Raw genomic sequence first — 23799 nt, 5'->3', positions numbered from 1 at the left:
CTCCAGAGACCGGGGTGGAGACTCGTGTCTGTAGTGATGATGTTACTGGGGGAGTTTTCCACTCCAGAGACCGGGTGGAGACTCGTGTCTGTAGTGATGATGTTACTGGGGAGTTTTCCACTCCAGAGACCGGGGTGGAGACTCGTGTCTGTAGTGATGATGTTACTGGGGGAGTTTTCCACTCCAGAGACCGGGGTGGAGACTCGTGTCTGTAGTGATGATGTTACTGGGGGAGTTTTCCACTCCAGAGACCGGGGTGGAGACTCGTGTCTGTAGTGATGATGTTACTGGGGGAGTTTTCCACTCCAGAGACCGGGGTGGAGACTCGTGTCTGTAGTGATGATGTTACTGGGGAGTTTTCCACTCCAGAGACCGGGGTGGAGACTCGTGTCTGTAGTGATGATGTTACTGGGGAGTTTTCCACTCCAGAGACCGGGGTGGAGACTCGTGTCTGTAGTGATGATGTTACTGGGGAGTTTTCCACTCCAGAGACCGGGGTGGAGACTCGTGTCTGTAGTGATGATGTTACTGGGGGAGTTTTCCACTCCAGAGACCGGGGTGGAGACTCGTGTCTGTAGTGATGATGTTACTGGGGAGTTTTCCACTCCAGAGACCGGGGGGGGAGACTCGTGTCTGTAGTGATGATGTTACTGGGGGAGTTTTCCACTCCAGAGACCGGGGTGGAGACTCGTGTCTGTAGTGATGATGTTACTGGGGGAGTTTTCCACTCCAGAGACCGGGGTGGAGACTCGTGTCTGTAGTGATGATGTTACTGGGGGAGTTTTCCACTCCAGAGACCGGGGTGGAGACTCGTGTCTGTAGTGATGTTACTGGGGGAGTTTTCCACTCCAGAGACCGGGGTGGAGACTCGTGTCTGTAGTGATGATGTTACTGGGGGAGTTTTCCACTCCAGAGACCGGGGTGGAGACTCGTGTCTGTAGTGATGATGTTACTGGGGGAGTTTTCCACTCCAGAGACCGGGGGGGAGACTCGTGTCTGTAGTGATGATGTTACGGGGGAGTTTTTTTTTTAAACTGCTTTATACGGTGCAGTCGTAAAGTATTCAGACTCCTAGACTTTTCCCACATTTTATTACGTTACAGCCTTATACTAAAATTAATTAATGTTTTTCCTCAATCTATATGTAATACACCATAATGACAAAGCGAAAACAGGTTTTTAGAAATGTTTGCACATTTAAAGCATTTAAGTACCTTATTTACAGAAGTATTCAGACCCTTTGCTATGAGACTCAAAATTGAACTCAGGTGCATCCTGTTTCCATTGATCAATGTTGAGATTGGGCCCCCTGAGTGGCGCAGCGGCATCACTACAGCCCCACGTTCGATCCCAGGCTGTGTCAGAGCCGACCGTGACCGGGAGACCCATGAGGCGGCTCACAATTGGCCCAGCGTCGTCCGGGTTAGGGGAGGGTTTGGCCCAGCGTCGTCCGGGTTAGGGGAGAGTTTGGCCCAGCGTCGTCCGGGTTAGGGGAGGGTTTGGCCCAGCGTCGTCCGGGTTAGGGGAGGGTTTGGCCCAGCGTCGTCCTGGTTAGGGGAGGGTTTGGCCCAGCGTCGTCCGGGTTAGGGGAGGGTTTGGCCCAGCGTCGTCCGGGTTAGGGGAGGGTTTGGCCCAGCGTCGTCCTGGTTAGGGGAGGGTTTGGCCCAGCGTCGTCCGGGTTAGGGGAGGGTTTGGCCTAGCGTCGTCCGGGTTAGGAGAGGGTTTGGCCCAGCGTCGTCCGGGTTAGGGGAGGGTTTGGCCCAGCGTCGTCCGGGTTAGGGGAGGGTTTGGCCCAGCGTCGTCCGGGTTAGGGGAGGGTTTGGCCCAGCGTCGTCCGGATTAGGGGAGGGTTTGGCCCAGCGTCGTCCGGGTTAGGGGAGGGTTTGGCCCAGCGTCGTCCTGGTTAGGGGAGGGTTTGGCCCAGCGTCGTCCGGGTTAGGGGAGGGTTTGGCCCAGCGTCGTCCGGGTTAGGGGAGGGTTTGGCCCAGCGTCGTCCGGGTTAGGGGAGGGTTTGGCCGACTGGGATTTCCTTTCCCCATCACGCTCGAACAACTCCTTGTGGAGGGCCGGGTGCCTGTAAGATGATTTCGGTTGAAAGGTGTTTCCTCCAACACATTGGTGCAGCTGGCTTCCAGGTTAAGCGAGCATCAAGAAGCAGGGTCGTATTTTGGAGGACGCATATGGCTCTCGTCCTTCGCCTCTCCTGAGTCCGTAGGAGAGTTGCAGCGATGGGACAAGACTGTAACTATCACCAAAAAAAAGATAATCCTTGAGATGTTTCTATAACTTGATTGGAGTCTACCTGTGGTAAATTCAATTGATTGGACATGATTTGGAAAGATATAAGGTATAAAGTCCCACAGCTGTCAGAGCAAAAACCAAGCCACGAGGTTGAAGGAATTGTTCGTAGAGCTCCGAGACAGGATCGTGTTGAGGCACAGATTTGGGGAAGCGTACCAAAACATTTCTGCAGCATTGAAGGTCCCCAAGAACACAGTGGCCTCCATCATTATTAAATGGAAGATGTTTGGAACCACCAAGACTCTTCCTAGAGCTGGCCCCCGGCCAAACTGAGCAATCGGGGGAGAAGGGCCTTGGTCAGGGAGGTGACCAAGAACCCGATGGTCACTCTGAAGAGCTCCAGAGTTCCTCTGTGGAGATGGGAGAACCTTCCAGAAGGACAACCATCTCTGCAGCACTCCACCAATTAGGCCTTTATGGTAGAGTGGACAGACGGAAGCCACTCCTCAATAAAAGGCACATGACAGCCTGCTTGGAGTGTGCCAAAAGGCACCCAAGGACTCTCAGACCATGAGAAACAAGATTCTCCGGTCTGAAGAAACCTTGATTGAACTCTTTGATCTGAATGCCAAGCGTCACGTCTGGAGGAAACCTGGCACCATCCCTACGCTGAAGCATGGTGGTGGCAGCATCATGCTGTGGGGATGTTTTTCACCGACAGGGACTGGGAGACCATTCAGGATCAAGGTGAAGATGAGCAGAGCAAAGTACAGAGAGAGAGAGATCCTTGATGAAAACCTGCTCCAGAGCGCTCAGGACCTCAGACTAGAGCGAAGGTTCACCTTCCAGCAGGACATTTTTTTCAGGGGACAATGGGGGGGGCGGTCTTGGATGGTTGGCGGCCTGGCGATTTAGAGCTTGGGCCGGTGGCACAAATTGGTTCGGGTCCCAATTTGTCGACGTGCCCTTGGGAGGGGCACTTGACCCTGTTTGCTCCTGTGGGTCTCTGGATGGGAGTCTGTGGGTCTCTCTGGATGGGAGTCTGTGGGTCTCTCTAGATGAGAGTCTGTGGGTCTCTCTAGATGGGTGTCTGTGGGTCTCTCTAGATGGGAGTCTGTGGGTCCCTCTGGATGGGTGTCTGTGAGTCTCTCTGGATGGGAGTCTGTGAGTCTCTCTGGATGGGAGTCTGTGGGTCTCTCTGGATGGGAGTCTATGGGTCTCTCTAGATGGGTGTCTGTGGGTTTTTCCGGAAGGGAGTCTGTGGGTCTCTCTGGATGGGAGTCTGTTGGTCTCTCTGGATGGGTGTCTGTGGGTCTCTCTAGATGAGATTCTGTGGGTCTCTCTGGATGGGTGTCTGTGAGTCTCTCTGGATGGGAGTCTGTGGGTCTCTCTAGATGGGTGTCTGTGGGTTTTTCCGGATGGGAGTCTGTGGGTCTCTCTAGATGAGAGTCTGTGGGTCTCTCTGGATGAGAGTCTGTGGGTCTCTCTAGATGGGAGTCTGTGGGTCTCTCTGGATGGGAGTCTGTGGGTCTCTCTAGATGAGAGTCTGTGGGTCTCTCTGGATGAGAGTCTGTGGGTCTCTCTGGATGAGAGTCTGTGGGTCTCTCTGGATGGGAGTCTGTGGGTCTCTCTGGATGGGAGTCTGTGGGTCTCTCTGGATGGGAGTCTGTGGGTCTCTCTGGATGGGAGTCTGTGGGTCTCTCTAGATGGGAGTCTGTGGGTCTCTCTGGATGGGAGTCTGTGGGTCTCTCTGGATGGGAGTCTGTGGGTCTCTCTGGATGGGAGTCTGTGGGTCTCTCTGGATGGGAGTCTGTGGGTCTCTCTGGATGGGAGTCTGTGGGTCTCTCTAGATGGGAGTCTGTGGGTCTCTCTGGATGGGAGTCTGTGGGTCTCTCTGGATGGGAGCCTGTGGGTCTCTCTGGATGGGAGTCTGTGGGTCTCTCTAGATGGGAGTCTGTGGGTCTCTCTGGATGGGAGTCTGCTAGTTGACTGAATATAATGTATATGTTGAGCGACTTCATAGCAGGTAGATTGTATGTTTTAATATTCAATAATAAAATATTATAAATATAAACAGTAATAAAATAAGCTTAGATTTTATAGCCTCTGTCTCTTGCACAATATGCAAAATGCACTCTGCTGGCCTCTCTCGTTAAAACTCTACAGTTTAAATAAATAACTAATCATCTTTACAGGTAAAAAATAAGGTAACCCCCTGAAAGCCAGATGGAGATATGTCAAATAGACGCGCATTTAGTCCTTATATTACTGTAGCATATGCTGCAGCAAATTTAGGGACCACGGTGGAAATAAGCCATTGACTTTACTGTGCAATCCCTGTCACTTTTAAAATGATTAGTGTATATATATATATATTTTTTTTTTACTGACAAATAAAATCAATCAATCTAAACTTGTGCAGCGGGCATTTGATGAATGGAAAGAGACAGCTGTTACAAAACAACAAAAACGTTTAATGACATTCGGAGATTGTCAAGCGCAGCCTTCTATACTGGGTAAGCCTAAAGTAGGGAGGGATGTGTTTTCAGTTTGTCGCGATTGACATAGCCTTATTTATTGTGGTGTTGAAAAATGCAAACCATGATATTGAAGTGCCCAAAGTCGATATGTTTTGTTTATTGGTTGTCTGGTGCATTGGCACATGAACCTGTTGGTGGAAAATTTGTTGCATATATTTTATATAATTATGAATGTGGCATCAAAATGTTGAAAATCTAATTTCCCCCTAGCTGATCATTGTCTGCAGGCGGCTCTGATGGTGAAGTAATGAAACAGGAAGGGGAAGTGATCTCATCTATAGTGGTCGGGAAACCCTCAACCTTCTGGCCCATAGCCCTGCGTGGCATCGACTGTGCCACAAAAGCATGCTAGTTAGCTAACGTCGTTAGTATTCTATGGGCTAAGTTGATATCCACATTTATAAATGTACCTGGGCAAGTCTGTTAAGAACAAATGGTTGTTTACAATGACAGCCTACCCCGGCCAAGCCCTAAACCGGACGACGCTGTCCCAATTGTGCGCCACCCTATGAGATTCCCAAAGCACGGCCGGTTGTGATAGCGCCTGGAATCAAACCAGGTCTGTAGTGACGCCTCTAGCACTGAGATGCAGTGCCTTAGACCGCTGTGTCACTCAGGAGCCCATGAACACAGGGTAGCTACAGTTACTGTTATTTGTGGTCATACACATTGTTTTGAGTTAATTATCTGAGTGGGGGAGGGTGTTCCATGTATACTTGTACTACTACAGTGTAGTTTAGTAGGATGGAGGCTCATATAGCTGTATGGATCTGTAACTGCTACAATGTAGTTTAGTAGGATGGAGGCTCTATAGCTGTATGGATCTGTAACTGCTACAGTGTAGTTTAGTAGGATGGAGGCTCTATAGCTGTATGGATATGTAACTGCTACAGTGTAGTAGGATGGAGGCTGTATGGATCTGTAACTGCTACGGTATAGTTTAGTAGGATGGAGGATCTATAGCTGTATGGATCTGTAACTGCTACAGTTTAGTAGGATGGAGGCTCTATAGCTGTATGGATCTGTAACTGCTACAGTTTAGTAGGATGGAGGCTGTATGGATCTGTAACTGCTACAGTTTAGTTGGATGGAGGCTCTATAGCTCTATGGATATGTAACTACTACAGTTTAGTAGGATGGAGGCTGTATGGATCTGTAACTGCTACAGTTTAGTTGGATGGAGGCTCTATAGCTCTATGGATCTGTAACTGCTACAGTTTAGTAGGATGGAGGCTCTATAGCTGTATGGATTCATTCGAATTTCTTGCTGAAGTTCTGTGAAATGTAGTTGAGCCGGACACTTTCTTCATGCCTACTTTATTCCGGGGGATTTTTTTGTGTGCCGTACCCTCAAGCCGGAAGTTGTTGGTATCCATCAAATATTTCATACGTAGCTAACTAACTGCATTGATGATTTATCGCCCATTTAATTGGGGTGCATTTATAACTAATGCCTTCCCCAAAAAGCCATAAATGAAGAAATTGGTGCCTCACAAGACCTAATACTAGTAACGACGTTATTCCCGGTAAGTGCCCATAGATGGCTAACGACGGTGGCTAACTACCTCTAAACCTGGCTAACGGGCTAGGTAGCTGGTTAGCAATTGATCCCTGGCTTTCCAGCAAACAAGAATACATAGATAGTAGCTAGCTAGCTAACCGAAAATGTAACATTAGCTAGCTAATAACACAGCGAGACATCATAGCTACCTTTCGCTTATTTCGCCGTCTCATGAGTCAGTGGCCAGTTTACTAATGACAACAAAGCAATTGGCTAAGCAGAAACAAACTAATAATTGGTTTGCGTGGTTAGCTTGTGTATTTCTTCTGACAAATTGGTTTTCTGTCCAATGTTGTGTGTGTGTGTAGCCGGCGGGTTGCCATGGCTACTAGGATGAAGTTAAAACTGAAGACTGTGTTTGTCCTCTACTTCATGGTCTCACTTATGGGCCTCATCTACGCTCTCATGCAGCTTGGTAAGACTGTCTATCTCTCCTTTCCTTGTCTTCTCTTTCCTCGTCACCTTTACTTGTATCCTGTCCGCATCTCTCTTGGTTCCTTTCCCCTGTCTCCTCTCTGTGTCTCCTCTCCTTTGTTATCACTGACAGTCCTATTTAGTCCTCTTAGATCAGTAGTCTCACAGGAATGTATCACAAATCGTTATTGAGACAATTGTTGTTTGGTGAACATAGTCCTAACCAGAGCAATACCTTTACAAATAAGATATATAAATATATGGCTTTGGTCCTAACTAACCTTTACTTCCATGAGATGTAGTGCACTGAATAGGAGACAGGAATTGGGCTGCATTTCAATTGACTGAATGGGAGACAGGAATTGGGCTGCATTTCAATTGACTGAATGGGAGACAGGAATTGGGCTGCATTTCAATTGACTGAATGGGAGACAGGAATTGGGCTGCATTTCAATTGACTGAATGGGAGACAGGAATTGGGCTGCATTTCAATTGACACCTTAACTGACTGTGTAACCTGTTTCTGTCCTCAGGCCAGCGCTGTGACTGTGCAGAGCATGACATGCCCAAGGACCGTACTATCTCTCGTCTGCGGGGGGAACTGCATCGGCTGCAGGAGCAGATGAGGAAGGCTGAGCCCACCAAACTCCCTCAAAAACTAGCAGTGAAACCGGCCCAACCCACCATCTACATCATCACACCAACCTACACCAGGTAGGAAGATGGAGAGAGACACACACACTTTCTCTACCACCTGTTGTCTCTTCCGGGAGTCTCGCTCTTTCCTTTCCTTGCTCCATCTCTAACATTCTCTCCATCCCTTTCTCTAGGTTTGTCCAGAAAGCCGAGTTAACCCGGCTTGCCCAGACGTTCCTCCATGTCCCTCAGCTCCACTGGATCCTGGTGGAAGACTCTCCCCATAAAACCCCTCTGGTCTCTGGGTTCCTGGCCTCCAGCGGCCTGGCCTACACACACCTCCACACTCCCACACCACGCGACCGCAAACTACAGGAGGTGGGTTCAGATCCGGTCGCTGACCAGGCACACTATTTTGCATGTCAGTCATCTGCCAGATCTCACAATGCCTAGATGGCTAACTGCATTATATAAAGAAATCTGATGCACATCCTTATTTACTCACTTCCAAACTCCTACAGGGTCTACATTGAAATTAAAACAAAGAATTAATAAAATTACCATATTGATTGATGGATTTATCATTTGATTTATTGATTGGTCATTCCCCCAGGGTGACCCTAGCTGGTTGAAACCCCGCGGGGCGGAGCAGAGGAACGAGGGGCTGCGGTGGCTGAGAGAGGACAGGAGGGGGCAGCCTGGAGCAGACACACAGCTGGGGGTGGTCTACTTCGCTGACGATGACAACACATACAGCCTACAGCTATTTGAGGAGGTAGGAGACAGATACACAGGAACTGACGTCTTCTAGCTCTTCAACCATGGGGGCTGTGCCAGCTAATTGCCCAAAATATTCTGATTTAACTTCCTCTTTTCAAGAAATAGACTTGGTATAGTATAATTGACTTGACAACCAACAAGACATTGAAGTTTAGCTTTCAAAATGAACCACAAAATGATATGTGTTTTTTTTTACCCCTTTATTCTCCCCAATTTCGTGGAATCCAATTGGTAGTTAGTCTTGTCTCATCGCTGAAACTCCCGTACGGGCTCGAGAGAGGCGAAGGTCGAGAGTCCTGCTTCCTCCGAAACACGACCCAACCAAGCCGCACTGCTTCTTGACACAATTCCCGCTTAACCCGGAAGAAAGCCACACCAATGTGTCGGAGGAAACACCGTACACCTGCCGACCGTGTCAGCGACAGAAGTCGCAATGGGACAAGAACATCCCTGCCGGCCCAACCCACCCTTAACCCGGACGATGCTGGGCCAATTGTGCGGTTCGCGGCCGGCTGCGACAGAGCCTGGACTCGAACCAGGATTTCTAGTGACCACTCGGGATGCCATGAACCACAAAATTAAGAACTATATTTAACTGTTATATATCACCCACTGGTATATTGCATTCTTGTGACTAGTTTAAAACGTGTCTGTAACATCTCTCTAGATGTTAGACAAACGCTGGGTACCACACATCTCTCTCTAGATGTTTGGTACCCAGCGTGTGTCTAACATCTCTCTCTCTAGATGTGTGGTACCCAGTGTGTGTCTAACATATCTCTCTAGATGTGTGGTACCCAGCGTGTGTCTAGCATCTCTCTCTAGATGTGTGGTACCCAGCGTGTGTCTAACATCTCTCTCTCTAGATGTGTGGTACCCAGTGTGTGTCTAACATATCTCTCTAGATGTGTGGTACCCAGCGTGTGTCTAACATCTCTCTCTCTAGATGTGTGGTACCCAGCGTGTGTCTAACATCTCTCTCTCTAGATGTGTGGTACCCAGCGTGTGTCTAACATCTCTCTCTCTAGATGTGTGGTACCCAGCGTGTGTCTAACATCTCTCTCTCTAGATGTGTGGTACCCAGCGTGTGTCTAACATCTCTCTCTCTCTCTAGATGCGTGGTACCCAGCGTGTGTCTGTGTGGCCAGTCGGCCTGGTGGGAGGGATGAGATATGAGAGACCTGTGGTCGAGGGGGGGAAGGTTGTACGCTTCCATACTGGCTGGCGCCCCAGCCGCCCCTTCCCATTGGACATGGCTGGCTTCGCCGTGTCGCTCAAGCTGGTGATAGCCAATCAGGACGCTTGTTTCGACGGCGACGCACCGATGGGGTTCTTGGAAAGCAGCTTCCTGCAGGGATTGGTTACCATGGACGAACTGGAACCTAAGGCGGAGAATTGTACTAAGGTGTGTGTTGGGTGTGGGTAAAGGGGGGAGGGGGTTGCTAAAGATAGAATAGTGGTGTTGAACCGGTGATGTTTTTAGTGTAGGGGGGTTGTTGATGGTGTAGGGGGGGATGTTTAAATGTCACGTGTGTGTGTGATTGACAGGTGTTGGTGTGGCACACGCGGACAGAGAAGCCCAAGATGAAGCGAGAGGAAGCGCTTCAGAAACAAGGCCTGGGGTCTGATACTGCTGTAGAGGTGTGAGGACAACACACACACACACACACACACACAACTACAACTACACACACCCACTACATCTGCTTTAAAACTTTCCATGCGTCTGAAAAAGGCTCCCTGTATAGTGCAATACTTTTGTCCAGAGCCCTATGGGTCTCTAGCTGTAAGGGTTCACTTAATGGGTCCCTCTAGCTGTAAGGGTTCACTTAATGGGTCCCTCTAGCTGTAAGGGTTCACTTAATGGGTCCCTCTAGCTGAAGTTTGTAGGAATGTAGGAGAATATAACATTAGATCTGGTAAAAGAAAATACAAAGAAGGAAAACAACTTTTTTTTTTTGTACCATCATCTTTGAAATGCAAGAGAAAGGCCATAATATATTATTCCAGCACAGGTGCAGTTTAGATATTGGCCACTAGATGGCAGCAGTGTATGTGCAAAGTTTAAGTCTGATTGCATTTCCGTTCAAAATGTTGTATCAAGACTGCCCAAATGTGCCTAATTTGTTTATTAATAACTTTTCATGTTCAAAACTGTGCACTCTCCTCAAACAATAGCATGGTATTATTTCACTGTAATAGCTACTGTAAATTGGACAGTGCAGTTAGATTAACAAGAATTTAAGCTTTCTGCCAATATCAGATATGTCTATGTCCTGGGAAATGTTCTTGTTACATTAGACCTCATGCTAATCACATTAGCCTACGTTAGCTCAACCGTCCCACAGGGGACCGGTCTCTCGAGCTGTAAGCCCCCCCCCACGTTTAGGATTTTGCCCTAGCAGTACGCAGCTGATTTTTAAATAACCAACTCATCACTAAGCTTTGGTTATTTGAATCCGCTGTGTAGATGTTAAGGCAAAAACCAAAAGGTGCACCCAAGGAAGGGGGGTTGGGAACCCTGTTCCAGCTAGCTGTACTATGCTGATGCTGTATATGGAACTAACAAGATATTCTTAGTGGTACCCTATCCTGTGGCATGTAGGGTGGCATCTAGGAAGCAGACACAATGTACATAATGTAAGATATTATCTGAAGACTGTTTTTAAGACCAGTCAACCTATTTAAATTTGTCGTAACTGTGAATGTGTTTTGTTTGTGTATGTAGTTCCAGTCAAAAGTTTGGACACACCTACTCATTCAAGGTTTTTAATTATTATTATTATTATTTTTTTACAGTTTTCTACATTGTAGAATAATAGTGAAGACATCAAAACTACGAAATATGGAATCATGTAGTAAGCCAATTATTATTATTATTATTTTTTTATACTTCTAAATATATTTTAGCCACCCTTTGCCTTGATGACAGCTTTGCACACTCTTGGCATTCTCTCAACCAGCTTTATGAGATAGTTACCTGGAATGCATTTCAATTAACAGGTATGTCTTGTTAAAAGTTAACCTGTGGAATTTCTTTCCTTTAAAGTGTTTGAGCCAATCAGTTGTGTTGTAACAAGGTAGGGGTGGTATACAGCAGATAGCCCTATTTGGTAAAAGACCAAGTCCATATTATGGCAAGAACAGCTCAAATAAGCAAAGAGAAATGACAGTCAATCATTATTTTTTAAGACATTAAGGTCAGTCAATCCAGAAAATGTCAATAACTTTGAAGGTTTTTTGATTCACGCAGCCAAAATAAATGCTTCGGAGTTCAAGTAACAGACACATTAACTGTTCAGAGGAGACTGCGTGAATCAGGCCTTCATGGTCGAATTGCTGCAAAGAAACCACTACTAAAGGACACGAAGAAGAAGAAACATGAGCAATGGACATTAGACCAGTGGAAATCTATCCTTTGGTCCGAGTCCAAATTTCAGATTTTTGGTTCCAACCGCCATGTCTTTGTGAGACGCGGAGTAGGTGAACGGATCTCTGCATGTGTGGTTCCCGTCATGAAGCTTGGAGGAGGATGTGTTGAGGTGTCAGGGACAATTTTCTGGTGACACGGTCAGTGATTTATTTAGAATTCAAGGCACACTTAACCAGCATGGCTACCACAGTATTCTGCAGCGATATGTCATCGCATCTGGTTTGCGCTTAGTGGGACTATCGTTTGTTTTTCAACAGGACAATGACCCAACACACCTTCAGGCTTTGTAAGGGCTATTTTACCAAGAAAGAGAGTGATGGAGTGCTGCATCAGATGACCTAACCTCCACAATCACCCGACCTCAACCCAATTGAGATGGTTTGGGATGAGTTGGACGGACTGCAGAGTGAAGGAAAAGCAGCATATGTGGGAACTCCTTCAAGACTGTTGGAAAACCATTCCAGGTGAAACTGGTTGAGAGAATTCCAAGAGTGTGCAAAGCTGTCAAAGGGTGGTTACTTTGAAGAATCTCAAATATATAATATTTTGATTTAACACTTTATTTGGTTACTACATGATTCCATATGTATTATTTCATAGTTTTGATGTCTTTACTATTATTCTACAATGTAGAAAATAGTAAAAAATAAAGAACAACCCTTGAATGAGTAAGTGTGTCCAAACTTTTGACTGGTACTGTGTGTGTGTGAGTGAGTACTAGGGTAGCAGAGTTCTGGGAACTTTCCCCAGGTTTTCTAGAAGTCCCAGTTGGAAGATAACCGAGCACGAGTCAGGAACAAGCATGAAATCTGGAATCTTCCAACCAGGATTTTCTGGAAAACCGTAGTTTAGCCACCATGTGTGTATTACTAGAGTACTTGGCAGTAGATAATGATACTAAGTGGTTGAGTGTACTGTGCTGCCTTTTGAATCTGTCTGTAAGAACGTTAAGTGCAGCCCAAATGGCATCCTAGTCCCTTTTTATAGTGCACTACTTTTGACTATGGTCTATAGGGCTCTCCAAAGTAGTGCACTGTATACAATATATAGGTTGTCATTTGGGAAGCATTCTCAGTATTATGTGGCTGTTGTCTTAATTGTCCCTGCCTTGAAAATAAATACATTATTTAATCAGGAAAATAAACATTTAGTTGTTTTGTGAAATTCTTCTTGCCGTTTTGTCTTCTTCAGAGGAATTTCAGTAAATGGCCGTGTCTGGCTTTTGTCCAGTTTCACTGAACGGAGGCATTTTATTAGGCTAGTGTCAGCGACTTTGAAAGACACACTAACCCACATGTTCTCTGTGTGACTCCCATTTATAGAGAATAAAGGCTAGGTAGTGACAACGATGAGCTGTCACATTGAAGACTGAAGAAGCCAGTGAGAGAATCTACAGTCTTAACTTTTGTCTTTCGTTAAAAAAAAATTGTTTTATTTTGGCGCTGAGCCGTCACCGTGGCAACGAGCTGTCTGCTGGAGGGCGACTTTCCTCGTCTGTGTGTCAACTTCGTCTCTATCTGACTGCCTTCATTACCCTGCTTGTCTCTCTTCCTGTGTCTTTGGCATAGTAAGGACCTATCTTTAACACACAGTAGTCAGTCTGAATGACCATGATGGTAAACCCTGTTCCTTGAGTCTCAAAATGGTGGCCCCCTATTTACTATATACAGTGAGCTCCAACATTATTGGTACGGTGACACACATTTGTTGTTGGTTTGGCTCTGTACTCCAGCATTCTTTAATTTGAAATGATACAATGAGTGTGAGGTTAAAGTGTAGACCGTCAGTTTTAATCTGAGGGTATTTTAGTGAGTAGTGAGAAAGTTAGATGCACAAATATCACACCCCGAAGACATGCTAACCTCTCACCATTACAATAACAGTGGGGGTTAGCATACCCCCAAGACATGCTACATGCTAAACTCTCACCATTACAATAACAGGGGGGGGGTTAGCATACTCCCAAGACATGCTAACCTCTCACCATTAAAATAACAAGGGGGTTAGCATAGCCCCAAGACATGCTAACCTCTCACCATTACAATAACAGTGGAGGTTAGCATACCCCCAAGACATGCTACAAGCTAACTACTCACCATTACAATAATGGGGGGTTAGCATACCCCCAAGACATGCTAACCTCTCACCATTACAATAACAGTGGAGGTTAGCATAGCCCCAAGACATGCTAACCTCTCACCATTACAATAACGGGAGGTTGCATATAAGTGTAACTTCATCACCTCACGTGCATCGCACAACAAGAGACTGACCAATAGAATGCTATAGATTCACCAGCTCTCACTTTCTCCCGTCGTGCTGTTTACAAACAAACACCTGACTGTCTCAACTGTTCTGGGGAACTACGGTAAGCTTCATATTTTGAAATACTGTGACAGGAAAAATGCAACCTGCTTTATCTCCTAAGAGCTACCCTCTTGTAGGTTTTCGCTCCAAGCCCAGTTGTAAACTAACCTGATTCAGTTTATCAACCAGCTAATTATTAGAATCAGGTGAGCTAGATTAGGGTTGGAGCGAAAACCTACAGGACGGTAGCTCTCCAGGAACAGGGTTGGAGAGCCCTGTCCTAAGGTACTGTATTGCACAAGTTCACTGCAGGTAATAACGTAAAAAGTAGCTACAAATATAGAAATGTATTGAAAAACTATAAAGAAATAGTTTTGACGGTATTGAAAATTGATCCCTTGGATTTTTCCAAATATATATTATAATGTATAAGGCCCAAGCCTAGTATGATATTTGTGCGTCAAACTTTATCACTCATCATTATTCACAATTCATTCAGGATTATCCATAATCGTGGTAGTGTTTAGACATATTCTATTCTTATTTACAATAAAAGTGACTCCAAAATGTTAAAATACATTTCATTTCAAATGGGCACAAGATAATCTGTAACAAAAAACAAACAGAAAATAGATCCCAAAAATGTGTAGAATCACAATCTTGATGTAGTCATTGAGTGTATATGGAAAATATAAATCAAAACTGGATGGTGTAGAGATAGATGGGAGGGGTTGAGGGTAGCTGAAGGATGGGAGTAAAAACAAGATAACTAAATGTAAAATATACTGTGTCTGTAAAATGTATATAGTGTGTATAAACTGAAAGTAGAAGCCTAAGTGTTGTTCATTAGTTTACTCCAATTAGGAGAGGGGTGGCAGGGTTAGGGGAATATAATAAAGGAAAATATATTGAAAAACAATTATATATATTATATTGAAAATTGGAAATGGTGCAGACAATGACATTGATGGAAGCCGCAATCTATTTGCTATGTTGAAACTGACCCCCCCCCCAAAAAAAGAATGCTGTAATTTCTAAACGGTCCACCCGATAACGATTAAAATACCCTAAAATTAAAGCTGACAGTCTGCACCTTAACCTCATAATCATTGTATTATTTCAGTGCTGGAGTAAAGACCCAAAACAACAAATGGAGCTAAAATGGGCCCATAGGGTTCTGGTTCAAAAGTAGTGAACTCTGTAGGGTACAGGTTGCCATTTGGAACATAAACGGTAACTGGTGACTTAGTCTCTTCCTGTGTTCCGGAACCCTAATTGTCCTACAGCTTCTGAACACAGCTGGGTCTTTGATTGACAGCTGTTCCGCCCACTCCGGTGGGAGTGTATAGTGATTATGACCATATATGGAATTTCAATCCTCTCTCTCTCTCTCCTACTTCCCCTGCGGTGTGGGTGCGTTGTCAGGTGAGTAATCAGACTAGTGGCCATGAATCAGATGAAACACACACGGTTTGATCCTGTGATTCACACACAACATGTTGGATCACAGTCAGTGGCACACCACATCCTAACAGAGCAAGGCCATGCTGCCTCGTGTGTGTGTGTGGTAGATGTGGTAGAGACAAAGGGATAGGGTAATTATCTGGGTGGTAAAAAATCTGGGATGAAGAAAAACTCAGTGCTCACACCCTTGTTTACATCCCAAACACACACACACACACACACCACATTCCTTTGGATACCAAAGAAGCGACACGAGTACTATTCAAATAACTCTTGTATATGAAATTACAAGTTTGTATTGTAACCTCACAACAGACCCTCACAACAGACCAAACTGACCCTCACAACAGACCAAACCGACCCTCACAACAGACCAAACTGACCCTCACAACAGACCAAACTGACCCTCACGACAGACCAAACTGACCCTCACGACAGACCAAACTTACCCTCACAACAGACCAAACTGACCCTCACAACAGACCAAACTGACCCTCACAACAGACCAAACTGACCGTCACAACTGACCCTCACACAGACCAAACTGACTCTCACACAGACCAAACTGACCCTCACAACAGACCAAACTAACCATCACAACAGACCAAACTGACCCTCACAACAGACCAAACTGACCCTCACAACAGACCAAACTGACCCTCACAACAGACCAAACTGACCCTCACGACAGACCAAACTGACCCTCACGACAGACCAAACTGACCCTCACAACAGACCAAACTGACCCTCATGACAGACCAAACTGACCCTCACACAGACCAAACTAACCCTCGCACAGACCAAACCGACCCTCACAGACCAAACTGACCCTCACACAGACCAAACTGACCCTCACACAGACCAAACTAACCCTCGCACAGACCAAACTGACCATCACAACTGACCCTCACAACAGACCAAACTGACCCTCACAACAGACCAAACTAACCGTCACAACAGACCAAACTAACCGTCAAAACTGACCCTCACAACACACAAAACTGACCCTCACAACAGACCAAACTGACCCTCACAACAGACCAAACTGACCCTCACACAGACCAAACTGACCCTCACGACAGACCAAACTGACCCTCACAACAGACCAAACTGACCCTCACGACAGACCAAACTGACCCTCACACAGACCAAACTAACCCTCGCACAGACCAAACCGACCCTCACAGACCAAACTGACCCTCACACAGACCAAACTAACCCTCGCACAGACCAAACTGACCATCACAACTGACCCTCACAACAGACCAAACTGACCCTCACAACAGACCAAACTAACCGTCACAACAGACCAAACTAACCGTCAAAACTGACCCTCACAACACACAAAACTGACCCTCACAACAGACCAAACTGACCCTCACAACAGACCAAACTGACCCTCACACAGACCAAACTGACTCTTACACAGACCAAACTGACCCTCACACAGACCAAACTGACTCTCACACAGACCAAACTGACCCTCACAACAGACCAAACTGACCCTCACAACAGACCAAACGGACCCTCACACAGACCAAACTGACTCTCACACAGACCAAACTGACCCTCACACAGACCAAACTGACCCTCACAACAGACCAAACTGACCCTCACAACAGACCAAACTGACCCTCACAACAGACCAAACTAACCGTCACAACTGTGAGGGTCAGTTTGGTCTGTTGTGAGGGTCAGTTTTGTGTGTCACAACTGACCCTCACAACAGACCAAACTAACCCTCACAACAGACCAAACTGACCCTCACAACAGACCAAACTGACCCTCGCAACAGACCAAACTGACCCTCACAACAGACCAAACTGACCCTCGCAACAGACCAAACTGACCCTCGCAACAGACCAAACGGACCATCACAACAGACCAAACTACCCCTCGCAACATACCAAACTGACCCTCGCAACAGACCAAACAGATTTCTAGTTGCTATACATCTTAATCTGTTTATGTATATACAATAGTCTCATGTGCCTGATTTTAGTTTTGAGTGCTGAGACGACCATGTGCACACGAGTAAGTTAGATATACCAATTAGTACAGTGTAACAACAGTTGCTATACCATCAATCTAGTTATGTGTGGTACTATATATCTCAAGAGAACATGTTGATTATGTAAGACATCTAGTCAGGGTGTTCCGTGTAACAGTTAGTATGATCGTCATGATTGTTCAGAACTAACAACAGTACTGGGTATCTATGTGTGTCAGTGGATACATTCCTACACAGTGCATTATTTTTTGCCCAGAGGGCACCTAATGTAGTTATCTCTTATATTCCCTATCTATCTCTGTTTGTGTCAGTGTGCACGTCAACCAGTCCTCCATCAGGCTTGTGAGTGTCAGAGAGATAGTGTGGGTGTTTTTTTTTTTTTTTGCTCTGGTGACAGCAAGTTCAGGCAGGGTGTGTGACGGAGGAGATATGAGAAGAGTTCCCAAAGCAACAGGCACTCAGAACACATAGAGAAGATCATCCAGGAACACAGAGACACGGCAGGTAAGAGAGAGAACGCTCTCTCCTTCTCTCCTTCTCTCTTTCGGTCTGTCTTTCCATCATTCTCTCTTTCATCTCTCTCACTCTGTACTTTCCAGTATTCACTAAAGTATGTTAGTTATGTATAAATGCAGTAATGCATTGGAGTCCTGATTTACCTCCATGTTAAACCAATATTAGCGAATTTGACAAAAATCCAAAGAAGATTTTCTAACCAGACAAGCATTTGTAAATCTCTAACCAATCGTATATCTATGTCAATGTTAATAACCAATCACATGGTCCGTATATCTATGTCAATGTTAATAACCAATCACATGGTTCACATGTCACAGTTAGTGAAACAGAAGGAAACGTTTAGATACTGTTTTACGTGTCTATGAGTTTTCATGTGTATATCTATCTGTCCGTATATCTATGTCAATGTTAATAACCAATCACATGGTTCACATGTTACAGTTAGTGAAACAGAAGGAAACGTTTAGATACTGTTTTACGTGTCTATGAGTTTTCATGTGAAATGGTTTGACAACAGTCTGAGTTAAATTCTATTAACATAGATATACAGACATATATATACAGACAGATATATACAGACAGATATATACGGACATATATATACAGACAGATATATATACAGACAGATATATATACAGACAGATATATACAGACAGATATATATACAGACAGATATATATACAGACAGATATATACAGACAGATATATATACAGACAGATATATATGGACAGATATATACAGACAGATATATACAGACAGATATATACGGACAGATATATACGGACAGATATATACAGACAGATATATACGGACAGATATATACGGACAGATATATACAGACAGATATATATATACAGACAGATATATACAGACGGATCATTACGGACAGATATATATACAGACAGATATATATATACAGACGGATCATTACGGACAGATATATACAGACAGATATATACAGACAGATATATATACAGACAGATATATACAGACAGATATATATACAGACAGATATATATGGACAGATATATACAGACAGACATACAGTTATAACCTGTTGTCATGGAGATAGTCATGATGTGACTCATAGGCCTACGTTCCAAATGGCACCAGATTCCCTATTTAGTGCACTACTTTTGAGCAGGGCCCATTAAAAGCAGTGCACTACCTAGGAAATAGGGTGCGTGGAAGCTGGCAGTGTTTGAGGCTCCAACTCGAGAGCGAAGAGTCAAAGTCTGAGTGAGTCTGGAACCAGGAGTCTCTGTTATCTCCGTCATAAATTGAACACACAGAGGCGGCACACAGGCGCACACAGTGAACTCTCTGTCACCCAGATGAGATGATGCGACAGAGAGAGATGGAGTGACAGATAAATATTATCTGGCACATTACTGTTGTATCTCATCCAGCACAATGCTTCTTTCTGTCTTATTTCATACTGAAATCAAAAACCACCCTGTCCACAACCTCTGGTGTGTGTGTGTGTGTGTGTGTGTGTGTGTGTGTGTGTGTGTGTGTGTGTGTGTGTGTGTGTGTGTATGTGTGTGTGTGTGTGTGTGTGTGTGTGTGTGTGTGTGTGTGTGTGTGTGTGTGTGTGTGTGTGTGTGTGTGTGTGTGTGTGTGTAAACTGTCTATGCAATTCTATAGTACAGAGAATGAGATCATCTATCTGGAAGAGCTGCATTAAGACATGAATCCCTTTCTCTCTCCCCCCTTTCTCTCACCCAGCTTTAAAGACATAAAAACAACAGAGAGATATATTGCATCGCAAAGGAGAAGAGAAGGAGAGAAACAAAAGAAAGAGAAGAGAAGGAGAGAATAAAAAAAGAAAAGATGGCGATCGGAAAGAGTCCCAGAAACGGTTCCGTCAGGTCTCCAAAGTACCTGGACAAGAGTTCTGGGTTCTACGGTCGCCTGGATGAGCCCGAGATGGGAGGAGAGGAGGAGGAGCGGGGGAGAGAGGGGGACTGGGGGGGATCGTGCCCAGCCACAGAGCTCTCTACGGGGGGAGAGACGGACCGGGGAGAAGCTGGGGTGTTTGACTTCAACGAGGGAATGATGGAAGATGACGACACCACTCTCCTCCGAAGGAAACCCAGCCGGCTCAGCTCCCGCTGGAGAAGAAGCTCCAGGAAGGCCAAACCCCAGGCGATCTCCCCTAGGCAGGGGGACCAGATCCTGGGTACGGAGATTGAGGCCCCTGTCCTGGAGGTCACTGCGGTGGAAGTGAGAAGGAGCCGTTGGGGGAGAAGCACCGGGAAGAAACAGGGGGCCGAGCCCCTGACGGTCTCCCCCAGGGAGGAGGGCCCGAACATGGGTACGGAGATGGAGACACAGACCCCTGTCCTGGAGGTCCTGGAGGTGGAGGTGAGGGTAGAGACTGAAGAAGGACAGAGGGAGAAAGAGAGAACAGAAGAGGAGAGGACGCTGGTCCACTTTGCGAGCAGAGAAGAAGCGGATGACCAGGTTCTGATAAAGGACAATAAGAGAGGGAGGGAAGAAGAGAAGGAGGAGGAGATGAAGGTGATGAGGAAGAGGAGCACGCTGAAGAACTACCGCAAGGTGAGAGAACGAGAGAGGATGGTGTGTGTTTTGCCTTCCAGGTACCCTTGGAAAACCTCCACTTGTTAATGTTGTAGCAGCAGCAGTAATATCCAGGTTTACCCTTCTTACCCAGTTCCATTTGAACAGAGGACACGGATGACTTAACACATTCTCCCCTCCCCTCCCTGTGGAATTCTCCTCGAGGGAGGAACAATGGGTTAAAGTTCCAGGTTCCACGTTCCATAGTTACATTCCAAGAATAGCAGCCAGTAATTAGTTATTTATGGAAACATTTATATGACCCTCTATGCCCATATCATTAACGGTCTGGTCAGAGTCCAATGGCTGATCTGTGTACGTCAACCACCCCATGAGCCCAAATGCTAAATTAACTCTGTAGGCCATTTTGAAAATCTATTTCTTATTTTATTCAGTTGATAGTTAGACCTATTGTGCCAAAAACAAAAACAGATATTATAGCTATAGTAACATTATCGCAATAGTAATAGTATAGCTATAGTAACATTATCGCAATAGTAATAGTATAGCTATAGTAACATTAGTCCCAGGACAACTTCTTAGCTAGTATCAGGTGACACACCTGTTCTCCCCACCTGCGACCCTCTCCTCTCTTCCCTTCCCCTCCCTAAACCTAACATGTTGTCTGTTTGCTTTGTGAATCCATCCCCCTTTCCTCTCCTCTCCTCTCCTCTCCTCTCCTCTCCTCTCCTCTCCTCTCCTCCTCTCCTCTCCTCTCCCTCTCCTCTCCCTCTCCTCTCTTCCCTCTTCCCTCCCTCCCTAAACCTAACATGTTGTCTGCTTGCTTTGTGAATCCATCCCCCTTTCCTCTCCTCTCCTCTCCTCTCCTCTCCTCTCCTCTCCTCTCCTCTCCTCTCCTCTCCTCTCCTCTCCCTCTCCTCTCCTCTCCTCTCCTCTCCTCTCTTCCCTCCCCTCCCTAAACCTAACATGTTGTATGTTTGCTTTGTGAATCCATCCCCCTTTCCTCTCCTCTCCTCTCCTCTCTTCCCTCCCCTCCCTAAACCTAACATGTTGTATGTTTGCTTTGTGAATCCATCCCCCTTTCCTCTCCTCTCTCCTCTCCTCTCCTCTCCTCTCTTCCCCTCCCCTCCCTAAACCTAACATGTTGTCTGTTTGCTTTGTGAATCCATCCCCCTCTCTCTCCTCTCCTCTCCTCTCCTCTCCTCTCCTCTCCTCTCCTCTCCTCTCCTCTCCTCTCCTCTCCTCTCCTCTCCTCTCCTCTCCTCTCCCCTTCCCCTCCCTAAACCTAACATGTTGTCTGCTTGCTTTGTGAATCCATCCCCCTTTCCTCTCCTCTCCTCTCCTTTCCTTTCCTCTCCTCTCCTCTCCTCTCCTCTCCTCTCCTCTCCTCTCCTCTCCTCTCCTCTCCTCTCCTCTCCTCTCCTCTCTTCCCTTCCCCTCCCTAAACCTCTGTTTGCTTTATGAATCCATCACCCTTTCCTCTCCTACTCCACACATGTTCCCTCCCTCCTGCCTGCTTGTTGATCTGTCTCTCTCTTTATCATCTGCCTTCCTCATCCTCCTCTCCTCCCCCTTCCTCCCACTCTTCTCCCTCTCATCCCCCTTCCTTCACGTCCCCCCTCCACATCTCCTCACACATTATTTAGGAACAACCCTGGGCCTTTCTCCTCCCCCTGTCTGTCTTTCTCTTTCTTCTCCATCAGTGGGGAGAACACACACACAGGTGTCATTCCTGTGCCTTACTATCTGACCACAGATCATTGTTTGAGGGCACTAGCGATCATCCTTCGCTCCTACCCAGAAACCACCAGGCCAATATTTCTTCCTGATTACACAGAGGTCAGGGGTCATGTCATAAGAAAGAGACCAGGATGAACACAACATATAACTACATCAAAGGAATAATGATACACATCCACTCTGAACACACAAACTGGGACGTCCCAAGTTATCTTGTTCTGGTCTCGACTGGATCATGTTCCAATTGAAATGTTTTCTTGTGTGAACACATTTGTTAACAATGTTTTTTTTAATCAATGCCAATCAAACAATGTTTTCTTGGTCACCTGTATCGATTATTCATTCTATCCCCTTCAGACTTTCGACCGAGCGTTCCGTCGAGGGTGGGAGACCTTCGTCACTAACCTGTACAGCGTGACGCTCACACCTGACTCATCATCATCACCGCCACCATCAAGGGAGATGCACCATTCCTCAGCATTAGCAGATTACAGATAGGATTCACAAACCTGTTCATCTAATCTGTAAACTGCAATTGTTCCAATCAGGTTATGTAACGCCCATATTGTAATTTGAGATTGAGGCTGGCTTGGACAGAGCGTTCCGTTTGTGTTCTCAACGCAAATGACCTGTGTTCACCTCAATGTATGGTTCAGTTGATTAATCAATCAGTGATATTGATCTAGTACATAATACGGGTTTATCAATGATCAATATGAACAGCACCCGATTAACACCAGGAAGTACACAAAGTTTAACTCATTCTTATTCTGAATTCCAAAATAGCACACTATTGTACTAGTGCACTAAATAGGGAATGGGTTTAATACTTCCTCACAGGGTGAAGTTCATACCTCTCTGGAGGACCGTCTGCAGGGTGGTTTCAGTGTTGTACAACCTGAGGGATAACGTATGTTTCACTATCCTTGTACCTAATGAACGCAGCCCAAGATGAGACCTGATAACGTATGTTTCACTATCCATGTGCCTAATGAACGCAGCCCAAGATGAGACCTGATAACGTATGTTTCACTATCCATGTACCTAATGAACGCACCCCAAGAGTGTTATGTTTGTTTCATAAAAGGAGAACGTTTTCATACCATGAAATTAACTAACTATGGGGGGACATGAGGGTACGAAAAAAACGGTCTCAAACTTTGGTCCTCTGACTTTGTCTAAAAGGAGGTTGCACACAACACACATTTAATACATTATTTATTCATGTTCATTTATTTACTATATGATCAGTTATCACACTCTTCTGTGTAATCTCTCTCAATAATATCTTACCAAAGAGTCTATTTATTTACTATATGATCAGTTATCACACTCTTCTGTGTAATCTCTCTCAATAATATCTTACCAAAGAGTTTATTTATTTTTAATTATTGGCTTAAATCACAACATAATATCTCTCTCTTGCAGCATTGAAGTCAAGCTCAGGATTATATGAGAGCTATACTGAGCTGGTGGAGAATTCATTTTTTTCTGTGTTGCACTTTGAATGACTAAATTGTTATATTTAGTTTAAAAATCAATGCTTTGTATTACTTGTACCATCTTTGTAGCCTTTGTCCTTAAATAAAATATAATTTCTCAAATATA

The 23799-nt window shown here is 45.5% G+C and overlaps 2 protein-coding genes across 3 annotated transcripts; both read left to right on the top strand.

Moving 5' to 3' along the window:
* Nucleotides 1–5613: 5613 nt before the first annotated feature.
* On the top strand, nt 5614–12769 carry b3gat3 (beta-1,3-glucuronyltransferase 3 (glucuronosyltransferase I)). 2 transcript variants are annotated; one of them, XM_029649552.2, is made up of 7 exons: nt 5614–6307; nt 6651–6757; nt 7290–7470; nt 7587–7770; nt 8006–8167; nt 9287–9577; nt 9721–12769. In XM_029649552.2, the coding sequence occupies exons 2-7, from the start codon at nt 6664–6666 to the stop codon at nt 9817–9819; spliced, it is 1011 nt and encodes a 336-aa protein (XP_029505412.1). In that variant the 5' UTR covers nt 5614–6307; nt 6651–6663; the 3' UTR covers nt 9820–12769. The 2 variants fall into 2 exon arrangements, with proteins under 2 accessions (XP_029505412.1, XP_029505414.1); XM_029649554.2 differs by lacking the exon at nt 6651–6757.
* A 5011-nt stretch (nt 12770–17780) lies between these two features.
* Nucleotides 17781–23799, top strand: sb:cb1058 (uncharacterized protein LOC394209 homolog). Its single transcript, XM_029649562.2, has 3 exons — nt 17781–17891; nt 19636–20469; nt 22549–23799. The coding sequence occupies exons 2-3, from the start codon at nt 19741–19743 to the stop codon at nt 22687–22689; spliced, it is 870 nt and encodes a 289-aa protein (XP_029505422.1). The 5' UTR covers nt 17781–17891; nt 19636–19740; the 3' UTR covers nt 22690–23799.

Source organism: Oncorhynchus nerka, linkage group LG12 (genome assembly GCF_034236695.1).
Source record: "Oncorhynchus nerka isolate Pitt River linkage group LG12, Oner_Uvic_2.0, whole genome shotgun sequence".
Lineage (NCBI taxonomy): Eukaryota > Metazoa > Chordata > Actinopteri > Salmoniformes > Salmonidae > Oncorhynchus > Oncorhynchus nerka.
This window is presented reverse-complemented; position numbering and strand designations above follow the sequence as displayed.